Source organism: Colossoma macropomum, unplaced genomic scaffold (assembly GCF_904425465.1).
Source record: "Colossoma macropomum unplaced genomic scaffold, Colossoma_macropomum, whole genome shotgun sequence".
NCBI lineage: Eukaryota > Metazoa > Chordata > Actinopteri > Characiformes > Serrasalmidae > Colossoma > Colossoma macropomum.
In genome coordinates this window covers 880,477-895,914 of record NW_023494894.1, presented here as the reverse complement: position 1 = coordinate 895,914, position 15,438 = coordinate 880,477, and the positions used below count along the sequence as shown (strand labels likewise).

Here is a 15,438-nt window from a genome sequence, read left to right as displayed (position 1 = left end):
TTTAAATAATCCACAATTGAAAGAACAAACTTCCTTTTTTCTTGACAAATTAAAAAAAAATGTTAAAACTAACAGACTATTAAAGAGATTTCATCAATGCCCACTAGAATAGAGACTACAATTGCTGGTGACACTGATGAGGTTGTATCCACTGCTCTCCACTCCTTTAAATACAGTTTATTGTATTTGAAGGAGTGTAACTTTTCTCCAAAAACTTTTCTCTATGAAACTTTTCATCCATTCTCATCCATTCCTGTATTCTGTGATTAAATTTATTAAACAAAATTAAACTTATAAACTGTTCATCCTTTTGATGAAATATAAAAGGAAAACTCTCCAAATTTTGAGAAAACTTTTTGCCAAATAAACCTAAAACCACTAATTTTAAAGTTTGGTTGAAACTTTACAGATTGTTAATTTCAATGTAATTTTCAATTTCATTAATTTCATGTAAAACGCTCCCACACTTACTGGTGACACTGGTAAAGTTGTATCCACTGCTCTCCCCTCCTTCAAATACAGTGTACAGAGTGAAGGAGTATTTAATTCCAGGAAAAAGAGATGAGACTGTGTGTGTCACTACAGAACCTCCCTCTAATCCACTGATGTTGATGTTTATTGCATTGTGGTCTGTCAGTCTGTAACTGTAATCGCTGTTGTTGTTCACTTTGTTCCATTCCAATGTCAATGCAGTCTCATTGCGATACGTTACAGTCACATTGGCAACACTGGATGGAGCTGAAAGAGAGACAGAGACAGAGAGAGAGAGAGAGAGAGAGAGAGAGAGAGAGAGAGAGAGAGAGAGAGAGAGAGAGAGAGGGCTGAATAAATGATAAAGTCGGCATTTCAATTACAATAAAAATTCTGATTTAGAGATTCACAAAGGTACAACACTGAATGGGATAATAATGTAATAACTTTTCATTCTGTGATTAAATTTATCAAACAAAATGAAATAAAAAAATGTTCTTTTTGCTTTTGATAAAATATAAAGAAAAACTCTCCAAATTTTAAGAAAACATATATTTTCCTCTGATAAACCTAAAACCACTATTTTTAAAGTTTGGTTGAAGCTTCACAGATTGCTAATTTCAATTCATTAATGTCACATAAAACACACCCACACTTACTGGTGACACTGGTAAAGTTGTGTCCACTGCTCTCCACTCCTTCAAATACGGTGTACAGAGTGAAGGAGTATTTAATTCCAGGAAAAAGAGATGAGACTGTGTGTGTCACTACAGAACCTCCCTCTAATCCATTGATGTTGATGTTTATTGCATTGTGGTCTGTCAGTCTGTAACTGTAATCGCTGTTGTTGTTCACTTTGTTCCATTCCAATGTCAATGCAGTCTCATTGCGATACGTTACAGTCACACTGGCAACACTGGATGGAGCTGAAAGAGAGAGAGAGAGAGAGAGAGAGAGAGAGAGAGAGAGAGGGAGAGAGAGGGCTGAATAAATGATAAAGTCGGCATTTCAATTACAATAAAAATTCTGATTTAGAGATTCACAAAGGTACAACACTGAATGGGATGATAATGTAATAACTTTTCATTCTGTGATTAAATTTATCAAACAAAATGAAATAAAAAAATGTTCTTTTTGCTTTTGATAAAATATAAAGAAAAACTCTCCAAATTTTAAGAAGACATATATTTTCTTCTGACAAACCTAAAACCACTATTTTTAAAGTTTGGTTGAAGCTTCACAGATTGCTAATTTCAATTCATTAATGTCACATAAAACACACCCACACTTACTGGTGACACTGGTAAAGTTGTGTCCACTGCTCTCCACTCCTTCAAATACGGTGTACAGAGTGAAGGAGTATTTAATTCCAGGAAAAAGAGATGAGACTGTGTGTGTCACTACAGAACCTCCCTCTAATCCATTGATGTTGATGTTTATTGCATTGTGGTCTGTCAGTCTGTAACTGTAATCGCTGTTGTTGTTCACTTTGTTCCATTCCAATGTCAATGCAGTCTCATTGCGATACGTTACAGTCACATTGGCAACACTGGATGGAGCTGAAAGAGAGAGAGAGAGAGAGAGAGAGAGAGAGAGAGAGAGAGAGAGAGAGAGAGAGAGAGAGAGAGGGCTGAATAAATGATAAAGTCTGCATTTCAATTACAATAAAAATTCTGATTTAGAGATTCACAAAGGTACAACACTGAATGGGATGATAATGTAATAACTTTTCATTCTGTGATTAAATTTATCAAACAAAATGAAATAAAAAAATGTTCTTTTTGCTTTTGATAAAATATAAAGAAAAACTCTCCAAATTTTAAGAAAACATATATTTTCTTCTGACAAACCTAAAACCACTATTTTTAAAGTTTGGTTGAAGCTTCACAGATTGCTAATTTCAATTCATTAATGTCACGTAAAACACACCCACACTTACTGGTGGCACTGGTAAAGTTGTAACCACTGCTCTCCACTCCTTCAAATACAGTGTACAGAGTGAAGGAATATTTAGTTCCAGGAAAAAGAGGTGAGACTGTGTGTGTCACTACAGAACCTCCCTCTAATCCACTGATGTTGATGTTTATTGCATTGTGGTCTGTCAGTCTGTAACTGTAATCGCTGTAGTTGTTCACTTTGTTCCATTCCAATGTCAATGCAGTCTCATTGCGATATGTTACAGTCACATTGGCAACACTGGATGGAGCTGAAAGAGAGAGAGAGAGAGAGAGAGAGAGAGAGAGGGCTGAATAAATGATAAAGTCTGCATTTCAATTACAATAAAAATTCTGATTTAGAGATTCACAAAGGTACAACACTGAATGGGATGATAATGTAATAACTTTTCATTCTGTGATTAAATTTATCAAACAAAATGAAATAAAAAAATGTTCTTTTTGCCTTTGATAAAATATAAAGAAAAACTCTCCAAATTTTAAGAAAACATATTTTCCTCTGATAAACCTAAAACCACTATTTTTAAAGTTTGGTTGAAGCTTCACAGATTGCTAATTTCAATTCATTAATGTCACGTAAAACACACCCACACTTACTGGTGGCACTGGTAAAGTTGTATCCACTGCTCTCCACTCCTTCAAATACAGTGTACAGAGTGAAGGAGTATTTAGTTCCAGGAAAAAGAGGTGAGACTATGTGTGTCACTACAGAACCTCCCTCTAATCCACTGATGTTGATGTTTATTGCATTGTGGTCTGTCAGTCTGTAACTGTAATCGCTGTTGTTGTTCACTTTGTTCCATTCCAATGTCAATGCAGTCTCATTGCGATACATTACAGTCACATTGGCAACACTGGATGGAGCTGAAAGAGAGACAGAGAGAGAGAGAGAGAGAGAGAGAGAGAGAGAGAGAGAGAGAGAGGGCTGAATAAATGATAAAGTTGGCATTTCAATTACAATAAAAATTCTGATTTAGAGATTCACAAAGGTACAACACTGAATGGGATGATAATGTAATAACTTTTCATTCTGTGATTAAATTTATCAAACAAAATGAAATAAAAAAAATGTTCTTTTTGCCTTTGATAAAATATAAAGAAAAACTCTCCAAATTTTAAGAAAACATATATTTTCCTCTGATAAACCTAAAACCACTATTTTTAAAGTTTGGTTGAAGCTTCACAGATTGCTAATTTCAATTCATTAATGTCACATAAAACACACCCACACTTACTGGTGACACTGGTAAAGTTGTATCCACTGCTCTCCCCTCCTTCAAATACAGTGTACAGAGTGAAGGAGTATTTAATTCCAGGAAAAAGAGATGAGACTGTGTGTGTCACTACAGAACCTCCCTCTAATCCACTGATGTTGATGTTTATTGCATTGTGGTCTGTCAGTCTGTAACTGTAATCGCTGTTGTTGTTCACTTTGTTCCATTCCAATGTCAATGCAGTCTCATTGCGATACGTTACAGTCACATTGGCAACACTGGAAACTGAGAAAGATAAATAGAGAAAAGAATTAGAAGTTCGAACTCAATTATGATAAAAATTTAATTTACAGCAGTACAGAAAGAGATCAAGATCAAGAACACATTTTTATCAAAAAAAAATTCAAATTGTATTAATTACATTTTACAAGAAGCCCTTGCCCCTTTGCCCTCATACTGTACAAGTGCACTCTTGGTGTATAATAATTGTCTGGTCCCTAATATGGCCATATTTTAACATCTGTTGTAGCACTGCTCAGCTCACAATCACGCCCCACATCAGAGCTAGTGGGTCGGCCTGAGTTCCATACTTCAGTGCTCTATGGCACCCCCTCTGGTGCGGTACCAGTGCCTATGGAAATTTCCAACCTATCACTGATGTATGCATCAACACAGCAAATGAAATCCCACCAGTAAAGCACTGATAATCTCTTTAATATGGTATATAATAATAATTAATAATCACATAATTTTTAACAACTAAGCAAACAGATTTAAGGGCACTAATATTTTGCTAAACCAAGCTCTTGTTATTGTAAAAAAACAGGGATTTTTGTAAGGATCTCTGGAACTTTTAAATAGAACTTTGACTCCAAGGTAACAATCTAATACCTATTAGATAACGCAGTGGGTACTGCATAGGTAAAACTTTTTTGCCATCTTGGGAACTCTTAAAACTATGTCTGGTTTCGGCTGAAACCTAACAAACTTTACATTGTCTGTTTTGATAAGAGTGGTTGCATTATGCTTTAAATTAAATGCAGTTTTATTGTACAAAACATTTGATTGGCTATCATTGGTGCTCCCCTAACTGAAACTGTCAGTTTGTTTGTTCTTAGGTTGTCAGTCCTGGATAGCTGGGTATCATCAGTCAGTTAAATGCAGGAGACCCTTTACGAACATTTAAATAAAAGTCATACAAAAATATTTTGCATCTTTATTAACCTAACCATACAAAATGAATAACTAACTAACTAACTAAATAAATAAATAAATAAACAAACTTACTCTGTATCATTGTTGCTGCTGTTCTTGTGGTGGCAGAGTTAGATGTCACTGTATATGTTGACAAAGATTTTGGAACTGAAGTGTTTTGCGACTGTGAAAAGAATAATTACATGTTTATGACTGTTAAATCATTATACCCTTCAGATACTCTGTCTGCTTCATGCCGAAACAGATTGCAAATTAAATTCTACCAGTTTTTAAAAGTTTCTGCATAATTTAGTAGTTTAGATGTAAACAAAGTCATTCCGAGTGGGTTGATGTGAAGTGGTTCATTGTAAGAAACTTACACAGATTTCTTTACAGTGGTGGTGATGAGGTTGCAATGTCTACAATACAATAATGGTCATTTTATTTACTATCACCAGTGAACCTAAATGTCTTCCGATTTTAATATGTAGTGTTGATCACGTTTTTGAAAAGTGGTAATTCTGAAAAAAAAAAAAGAAAAAAACAAACAATTCTTTGAGGACTATTTTGTCTTACAGCAGCCTGCTGGTACCTCTCCACCATGAATGAATTTTAAAAAATTACATTTTAGATCAAAATCTTCTCAAAACAATGGCAGTGTATTTATACTTATGTTATTTAATAACTTTCTGTAATGTAGCTTTTAGAGGCATTAAACTCCTCAGATGTCCGGTTGCTATCACATCAACCAACCATGTAACTATAGATAAATTTTGAAAAATTGTTGGAATTCCCCTTTAAATATCTAAGAAACAATTTCCTAGTGCATTGCAATGTTGTCCCTTTTCCAACACACCTCAAACCCCTCCGTGTACAGAGAATGTACAGCAGGAAAACTAAAACGTGCAGTGCAGTGGAACTCCAGAATCAAAACTGAAACCTGGCCAAAACTGTTTGAAACCTGAATGGAACACTATGGGTTCAGAGTGAAATCCAAGAATAGAAACTTGTATATGTTTAACATTACATCACAGAAGATAACAATCTGTGCTAATAAGAAAATGAATCAGCCACAAACACACGAGCTTCCCTTGATTAGCAGTCCTTTTAACCCAAACCAGAAGGTCTTGAATGCGGACAGGTCATGCTGAGTCAGCTCAACATAGATATATTCTCAAGCTAGCTGCTTAAGTGTTGCATTGTATGAGTTCTGACTTCATTTTGCAATGGCATGGAAAAGCTGAACTGAGATGTATACATGTAACTTAGTTTCAGTGCTGTTTCATCTGTCTGTTGGTCTGTCTGTTTCATTTCCAGTTTCAGTATTGACTACATAGATCAGCTAATTCTAATATGTTGACCACAATGTCTTGAATTATACAGACTGCTTGAAAAACATGTTTGTTTTTTTCTATCCAAAAGCATAGAGTGCACTTCATTCCAAACTAATCAGTAACAACTGATCTAAATGACTGAACATAGATAATCCAAACATTTCCCACTTCCATCACAGACACAGAGTGACCTGTTCCTCATCACTATGAATGTTTGTGCTTCAGACCATGATTACTAACATTTCCATTGCTGCCTACTCTTTTACTCTATTATAAATACACGTGTGAAAGATGCTTGTTGTTCCTTTCTGTTTGTCTTTCCTTTGCAATGAGGTGTGAACAGACAGACTAATTTGTGTAGTGCACTGTTTGGAATTTGAATATTAAAACTCTTTGATAGCCTAAGTGTTACTATGACACATCTGAACGGATGCTCTGCCTGCCATGGGCACTGTATAAACTGAAAACTTTTACATTGATTTTACATGATTCAAAAGTGTGCATGATTGCCACATGAATAAAATGTTACATCAACACATACATTTTCATGATGCATGATATGACACAATATTTTTTGGGAAGTTGGAACAAATCAAATAGTGCCACTTTAAAAATAATAATATTACAACCTCTAAATCAAATGTTTTTTATTCAACATTTCACATACTGTGCTATACTAAAATTATGCTGTCTCAAACAAGCAGTTGGTCAGTTGTTTTATGTGCTGGCGATACCCATGATATGCTTGGACAAAAAGCACATTGTGATATATTGTGAAGTAATTTATTAAAATCATGATAAATATTGTCATATTTCAGTTAACTTAATTTTGCCAATAATTATTTTGCTTTAATATGTTTTATTCACGTCGAAATGGTGTACACATTTAAATCAAATGAAGTAAATGCATTATATCCATGTCACTAAAGACTCTACCACCTTCCATCATGTCCAAGTCCAGTTCTGAGTTAATAACCCACAAGCTTAAAAACAGTTTGGGCTGTAGTGTCAAATATGAATTAATCTTTCATAGCGATGCACCAATGTGGGAATTCTGCCGATATCCAATATTTTTCATGTATATATCTGCCAATAATTTCAATACAGAAACATGAATAAAATGTATAAATTCTATAGGGTTACAAATGCAGTCAAATGAATAAAATACAGACATTTTAGCACAGTAGTCCAGCGTTACCTAAATATTCTGCTCCTCTAGAGTACAAAAGTGAACAAAGTTGTGTCATCAAAAATCAACAAAAACATCAAAAAACTAAACTGCTGATTTTTTATGTTGTTATCAGCTGATACAATTTGATCCCAATATCATCATGCAGCCCTAGTGATTTACGTATTCATCAAAAATGTTTTTGCATGAGATCATTATTTATCTGTTGACATTGCCGCTAGTATTCACTGCACTTGCTTCAGTCACCTGTGTTACAGTTACTGTAAGTGAGATGGGAAAAGTGGAAACAAGAAACTTTCAAAATGAGCAAAGAGTGGTAAAATAGCTCCAGGCAAGTCATGTGATTACACGGATTCCGTCCTTTAACTGGCCTTACCACGTTATGTAAATCATAGCATAACTGTTACTAAAAGCAATTTTTCCATCTTATTTCTTATTTCATCACACCTTAGAACAATTTCATGTAATAATTTGTTAATTATTATTATTTTTTGTGGGGGGGATGGCAGCTTTGGACTATTACTTCAAATCTATCTCTCAGATATTTGTGTCAGTACCAGGTCCATCTTTTGGGGTTATTTGGTGTCTGATGTGTCATTCCATCACATCAAAATGTGTTTTTTAAATCTCTGATGTGCACTTACTAAAAAAATCTAGGTCAATAAAAGTATTTCAATAGTTTACTCAATTTTTATCACATATCCTACTCAATGGATTGAGACAATCAAAGTATTTAATGAATGAGGTATGATCTAAATCAACTTGATCCAATTCCCATTCTTTGTTTCTACTTTTTGTGCTCTATTTACTCCATTGGTGTAAAGGTGCTATGAATAGACACTGTCCACAACCTGTGTTCAGTGAGGTGTGTTTTCAGAATTAAACAAAGCCATTTAATTGTCTGCAGTGTGGAACTATTTGTTGTTTTGAATGTGTGTAGGTTAGCTGCTTTTTGTCATGGTAGGGGTACATAAAATGTGAGCTTTGAGCCTACAGGCAACCTGCCACAGTACCATGACTGATTTAAAGACAAAAGCTTTGTGGAGACATTTCCCTACACTCCTCCTGGTTTGAGCTAACAGTAGCAGCACATTCAAAACCGAGAGAAAGGAGCAAGCTACTGCACACATTAGCGCAAAATCCAATCATAACATATTTAGGACACTATGTAATGGTTATCTTACTTGGTCCACAAAAAACATGATTTTGTGTGTACCATTATGCACATCAAAATTTAAGTGGTTTTACTGCAGAATAGAGAGCTGCACAAGTATGGGGATCATACTATTTTTTTTTTTCCCACAGTGACAATGGGAATGGGGATAAACTTTACAGCAGTGGTTCTCAGATCAGTCTTCAGCAACCACCAGATGGTCCACATTTTGTCATGCACTGTGAATTGGGTTGTAGCTAAAATGTGAATTGTCAGGAGGTCCCTGGGGACAGTTTGAGAACCAGTGCTTTACAGTATTCCCATTGGAACAGTTATGAAATGTCTATTAACACCACAGTAATGGTTATAAAAGAACAATTTTTACAGCAGCTGAGTTCAGTTCATTCTGTGTGTTTAGCATACCGTTCTTTCTCTGACAGACTTATCTCATTCTCATACAAATATAATTTTCTTAGTTCTGCAATTACTGCTTATAAACTGTTGTGATCAACTGCTCAGCAATCTGCCATTACCTTTAATTTTAGTTCCATAACCAACACTTCCCTTGTGTACATATTTTAAAAGCTCCAGATATGTTCAGATCTGCCTGAGAGACAACTAAAAGCCTAACTGACTGTATGCCTTTTTTACCTAAGTGCCAAAAAAAAACTTTAAATATGAGAGGTTTGTATTTATTTGTGAAATAAAACTTACCATCAGTCAAGCGCAGATAGCGGAATGAACAAAACCTATGTTTCTGAGTGAAATCTTTGTTCATGTGAAATGGGTATTAACTAAATCACACTCGTACAGTACAGTTTTAAACTGGTGGAAATTATCTGTTGACATTAGACCTACATAGTTTCATCTTTCAGCAATATTGCTACAGAGACAAAAATTCCATTAAGAATAGTTCCAATAGGTGTCTCTTAATCTAGAAAATACATACATACATACATCATCTAAACCACTTATCCTTCTGGGTCGCGGTGGGGTGCTGGAGCCTATCCCAGCTGTCATTGGGCGGAAGGCAGGATACACCCCGGACAGGTCGCCAGTCCATCGCAGGGCAGACAGACAGACAGACATACACAGTCACACACTCACACCTAGGGACAATTTAACGTGTCCAATCAGCCTGACTGCATGTTTTTGGACTGTGGGAGGAAACCGGAGTACCCGGAGGAAACCCACGCAGACACGGGGAGAACATGCAAACTCCACACAGAAATGACCCTAGTCGCCCAGGCGGGAACCGAACCCAGGCCATTCTTGCTGTGAGGCGACAGCGCTACCCACTGCGCCACCATGCCGCCCGATCTAGAAAATAATGTCTGGCATATTAAAAATTGTTAAAAAGTGTGGGAACAAATATAAACAATATGTAGGGACAATAGGGGGATATGTTGGGATAACATGGTGACACTTGTAAAGTGTATAGGAATGGTGATGGGGCATGCGGGGAAGGTGCAGGGACAGTGATGGGGCATGTGGGAATGGTGTGGGAATAGTGATGGGGCACGCAGGGGTCGGGGGAATGTGTCGGGGACAGTTAAGATGGGAACAGTATTTCATCCTCGTGCAGCTCTCTTGCAGAATGAGAAAACACACACACACACAAACACACACACGCACATCCTGTTTTATGACATCCCATTTTAAACCCATAGGCATTAAAATGGAGTTGGTCCCCCCCTTTGCAGCTAGAACAGCTTCCACCCTGGGAGGCTTTCTACAAGATTTTGAAGTATGGGAATTTTTGCCCAGTCATCCAGAAGAGCATTTGTGAAATTAGATACTGATGTTGCACGAGAGGGCCTGGCTCACAGTCTCTGTTCATCCCAAAGGTGTTCAGTGGGGTTGAGGTTAGGGCTCTGTGTGGACCAGTCAAGTTCTTCCACACCAAACTCATCCAATGATGCCTTTATAGACCTTGCTTTGTGCACTGGGGCACAATCATGCTGAATCGGAAAAGGGCCTTTCCCAAATTGTTCCCACGAAGGCTGAAGCATGCCTGGAAATTACACTTATTCTTGTTGTTATACTGTGTTCAGCTATATGCTGTATAGCTTTATATACTCTTGTTGACACTGCTATGTATGTTTTTTCTGAAGTCGTAGACATGGAAAATTGTGCATGCACCACTTTCTGCACCAAGTATTAATTTTCTGTGTAGACACATTAGTTAAAGGATGGGTGCAAACACTTGTAGTTTTAGTTTTGTGCAGGTTAGATAGAGTAGAATCTTTTTATTACTGCTTAGGTGAGAATTTAATGTCAGGTCTGTTATTTGGTTTTGTTGTTTTCGGTTGATTTCTTTTCTTTACTGCCATCCACATGCAGAATTTTGTGGTCACAGCAGTGTAATGTAATACTTTTATACTTGTACATAAACTTTGACTTTAGACCAAAATCCTTCTGCTCTGAGTGACTTTGCTTAAACTTATTTTATTGAAAGAAACAATACAATATTCCAATTTGTTACTAATGAATAATAATTATGCCTCCAAAACTTTTTTCAGTAGTGATTGTTTCTGTAATGACAATTTCAGCTAATTTTGAGCATAACTCAAAAACACTAGCCAGTACATGACTAGTTAATACAGCTTTAAACTGTTGCACACATTAAAATCAAAATATATTTCTATTAAATATACAAAAAACATTTTTTAATTGCAGAAAATATCTGTTTCTGTAGTGACATAACCTAATGTTGCACACTGGCTTTCAGATTTTGGGACACATTTACTTCCAGATAATGAGATCTGCTCACCATGTGGCCATGAGGTACAGGGATGCAGTCTCACTTCCTGCTCTAAAATGCCCTATGGACATGAAAGTCCCTATTGACTAAAGAACTCAGTTTCAGTAATGACATGAAAACGTGGGAAGTTTTTTCATTTTTTTATTTTAACTTCTGATAATCTAAATCTTTGAACTTCACTTTGAAAGAAACCAAAAAGATCTTTAAAAAATAAAGACAATGAAAAAGATACCAAAAAAAAAAATAATAATAAATTAAAAATTCAGTTTTCACAAGTTGAAATTTAGAGGGTTTGGGACAGGCACTTCACCCATGTCAGTCACTATCATTTCTGACACCGCTGTTGTGTCCAACCAACTTAATAATATTCCTACATTACAGAGTTAACCTGCACTGGCACATGCCTTTAAATTTATTTAATCTGAAAATACCCACACATATTTTAGAAATAATTCTACATTTGACCCATGCCTCCAGTATGCCCCCAGTGTTTATTTTTTCTTTTGAAATCTGCAAATTGTCACAATTACAGGCCATAATGTTAATAATGCTATATTATGTAATCACTTTAATCTATGGTATTTCAAGGGGACAATAAAGTTATGCTTTATGTGGAGTACTTTGGACTGGCATGTCATTTCAGGAAATATATATTTGAAGTCCATAAAAAGAAAAACCTTTCTCCTTTCTATGAAGCTGCTTTGTGACAAACTATGCTGGAAAAATGCTATAAATGCTAAAAAGCAAATGAGCTCATCAGTCTGTTTAGAGTTGTATCATTGTATTGCCACAGTGAAAATAAATAGTTTCCAATTCATTTAAAAGCTTGATTCATGCAAATATTTTTACAAGTAGCCAATATAAAGGTGCTTCTGAAGTGAGCAAAAATATGCAAATTCTCATATTCTGCTCCACACACACACACACACACACACACACACACACATTATATATATATATAGATATATATATATATATATATATATATATATATATATAAAACAGGGAAAAGGGGATACAAAATTATGCAGAGAAATAGATGAACTACAATCTGCAATTGTAGGACAACAAAGTGCACCACAAAAGCTGATTAGTAAGTGAAGTGGTGGCAGAGCAATATATCCACATCTGAAGGTCAGGTTGTTGAAGACCTTTGTGATAATCTCCCAGTCTTCCACCGCTCTTTTTTATTTATGATGGATTGTTCCTTTTCATCTCATCTGCAAACATCAGAATAGCTACAGACTCTTTGGTTTCAGACATAGCTTTTTCCACTTGGCATGCTATAGCAAGCAGTGAACTTTTCAGAGGTGGGGGAGCCCTATTTTCTCCATGGGTGTCAACAATGTGGGGGCAATATTGTTAAATTTATGTAGTAATACATAGAGTCCTCAGCAGTATAAAATAAAAATGTGCTTAAAACTGCAAGCCTGCTCCTGTCTTAATTGCTTTCTGTTAATTTCCATCTCTGTTTTTTAGTTTTCCTTGTCAGTTTTGGCATCAAAATATCAACTGTTGAAGTGACGGAGCTGCATTAACTAGCTAAAGGGTCAGCTTCTTTTGCATCGGCTTGTCAGATAAAACAGCTTGATAAACTCACCCATCTTATAAAGAAAGGAGGTATTATGTGTCTCGTGTTTCTTGTCTTTTTTGAAATCTGGACTTTGTTTTGTGGCAGACATTTTTTTCCTGTCCTAGTCTCCCACTCTTGAAGTCACCTTTTACACTGGCAGTTTAAAGAACAAAGAGGTCCAAATCAAGGGCCAGAACGTTTTTTGTCCATGGATTGGAAAATTGAAACTATGTTCATGTATATTTGTGGTTTGTGGGTTTGTGTGTTATTTTCTGACGCATCACATTGCATTTTATCTGTAGCATATGCATATTATCTAAAGCAGTAGTTCTCAACCTGGTCCCCCAGATGGACCACATTTTCGTTCCAACCTAACTCACAACAGAATAGAGCAAAAATGTAGACCTTCTGGGGGGGTCCTGAGGACCAGGCTGGGAATCACTGATCTATAGCATACATTAAATTGATTTATACATCCCACTGAATTTTTGTGGACCACCATTCACCCTGTTCTGTACTGTGATTTGACAGGTGAAAAATTCAGTTTATCTGTGAATTAATTATGATGTTTCATGTTATAAGTTGGAGACAAACAGGGACCATCTTGTTTACAAGACCACACTTTGCGAGATCATGTGAGATGATTTTCTGGGGGCATTACACATATCTTTTTCACAAAAGTCAAAACACAGACAGATTTAGGAACATACAAGCAACCACACATTACTACATTACCTTGACAATGCTAAAACAATGTCTATTCAATGCTAAGAACCAAACAACCCCAAAACAAAACTAACTTGATAATTGGAACATGCAGCTCAGAAAACACAGTTGTACACACTCGTGTACTGCAAGACATCATGAAAAAACAATGAAAGCAACATATCATGTATATACAAACTAAAGTAGACACAAGTAAAGGCAATAATGAAAAGGTGGGATGAAGAAGGGGACAAAGACAGAGCCTAGGCACAATGGAGCCACAATTTTAATAATTAACAATAATTAGCAGTTTAAATCACAGTATTAATCTTATTGAACCAAAAAAATATATGCATTTTAAAAATTGGGTAGACCAGAACTAATGTAATTCTAAAGTAATTCTGTTCCCTTAGAGGGCACTAGTTATGTCTTTTCTAACAAAAACAGTTCAAAACCTGACCGTTTTACCCTGTCTTCGTCTTACATATAGATCTAGTGTTAAACGACCAACTCCGTAAAAACCATTGAACACATACAGTAATTAAACAGGTGTTTAGACTTTCCAAAACTTATTCTCTTCCTCATAGGCCTATTTAAAGATGTGAAGCTATTTAATCAAGCTGGTTTTGTAGGCTTAGAAAGAACCCATACAATCTGATAGTGATGAGAAAAAAATAGTAATTTAGTTTAATGGTTAACTGGCTATAGCTTTTTTATTGTTGTATCATCCTTCAAAAGGAGCCAGGTGAGGATTTTTATTCCTTCTTCTTCCTTTTAACCCTTCCAGACACAGACATAATTTTTTTCAGATTTTATCTGACTTGAGATTAGTAGTTCACAAACCATCAAACAAAAACTAATTTCGGATCAGATTAAATAGACTCAGGATCAAATGCTCTTTCTCAGGTAGTTTCTCTTGCTAATCACTGTAGCCTACATATTGTGGTGCTGGCTATATGATGTATATCTTCACTTTGTAGTCAGTTTATTTTATCATTTAATTTATGTTTGTTTTGTGTCATAAAACAATTATTGGTTAGGCTGATATACAACCCCTTGTTCCACCATTTCCTTGCTACATCTAAACTCATTAAATGAGATCCACCAGTATTTGTAAATGTTATTCCATACCGATACCTTCTAATTTGTGGTGCTCTATGAAAAACACATAAAATTATGAATGTGCAATGTGTGCTGCCAAGTCCTTATTTTAAAACAAATGAAAATGGTGTGCTACACAACCTTGAGCATTAACTTCAATCTGTGACTTATTTTACATATAGCACCACATCACACCAAAACACAAATCTATATACTGCTTCATTTTATTATTACTATTTTACATTTTGTTACATGTTGTATATAATAAAAATATAGGCAATGGCTTTTGAACCCCTGGATGACTTTCCCAGCTTTCCTTTGTACTTATGTACATTTTTTACCCTTCCCTAAAATCATTTCATTCTTAAAATGAATACTAATTATAGTAAGATGTCAAAATAGACAGTTTCTCACAGTGACCTATGTGATTTCTCTGGAAGAACAGTAGACCTGGTGAAGAAGTGAGCTAAATCGTATCATAATCTTTGTGTCTTAAACATCGCTCAGTATAGACTGAGAATGTCTTACCTTCACAAGAGCAGCACAGTGACACAGAGACAGCAGTAGCACAAGTCGTCCCATGATACAACCAAGTAAAAAGGTCCATAAAGATTAACAGTGTTCTCTACTGACAGCTCCACGCCGGTCCCCTACAGCTCCACTTGTGGTTACAGACGTTTTGCCCTGTTAGATAAGTTCTTAGTTTGTCTTTAGTTTCTCCTTTGAACTCTACCTCTCTGTGTTCCTCCCCCTAAGGAAGATTCATAACCTGTTTTAATGGCACT

At 35.8% G+C, this 15,438-nt stretch overlaps 1 protein-coding gene across 1 annotated transcript in view; it reads right to left on the bottom strand.

Annotated features, from left to right (window-relative positions):
* ptprh (protein tyrosine phosphatase receptor type H) overlaps nucleotides 1-15,438 on the bottom strand; it is a 24,484-nt gene extending 9,046 nt beyond the window's left edge. The window contains exons 1-8 of the mRNA XM_036560625.1: nucleotides 15,182-15,438; nucleotides 4,928-5,018; nucleotides 3,662-3,925; nucleotides 3,024-3,290; nucleotides 2,411-2,677; nucleotides 1,764-2,030; nucleotides 1,131-1,397; nucleotides 472-738 (exon numbers count right to left, since the gene is read on the bottom strand). Of these exons, the coding sequence (XP_036416518.1) occupies nucleotides 472-738; nucleotides 1,131-1,397; nucleotides 1,764-2,030; nucleotides 2,411-2,677; nucleotides 3,024-3,290; nucleotides 3,662-3,925; nucleotides 4,928-5,018; nucleotides 15,182-15,235 (1,744 nt within the window). The 5' untranslated portion in view covers nucleotides 15,236-15,438. The remainder of the gene's footprint in view (nucleotides 1-471; nucleotides 739-1,130; nucleotides 1,398-1,763; nucleotides 2,031-2,410; nucleotides 2,678-3,023; nucleotides 3,291-3,661; nucleotides 3,926-4,927; nucleotides 5,019-15,181) is intronic.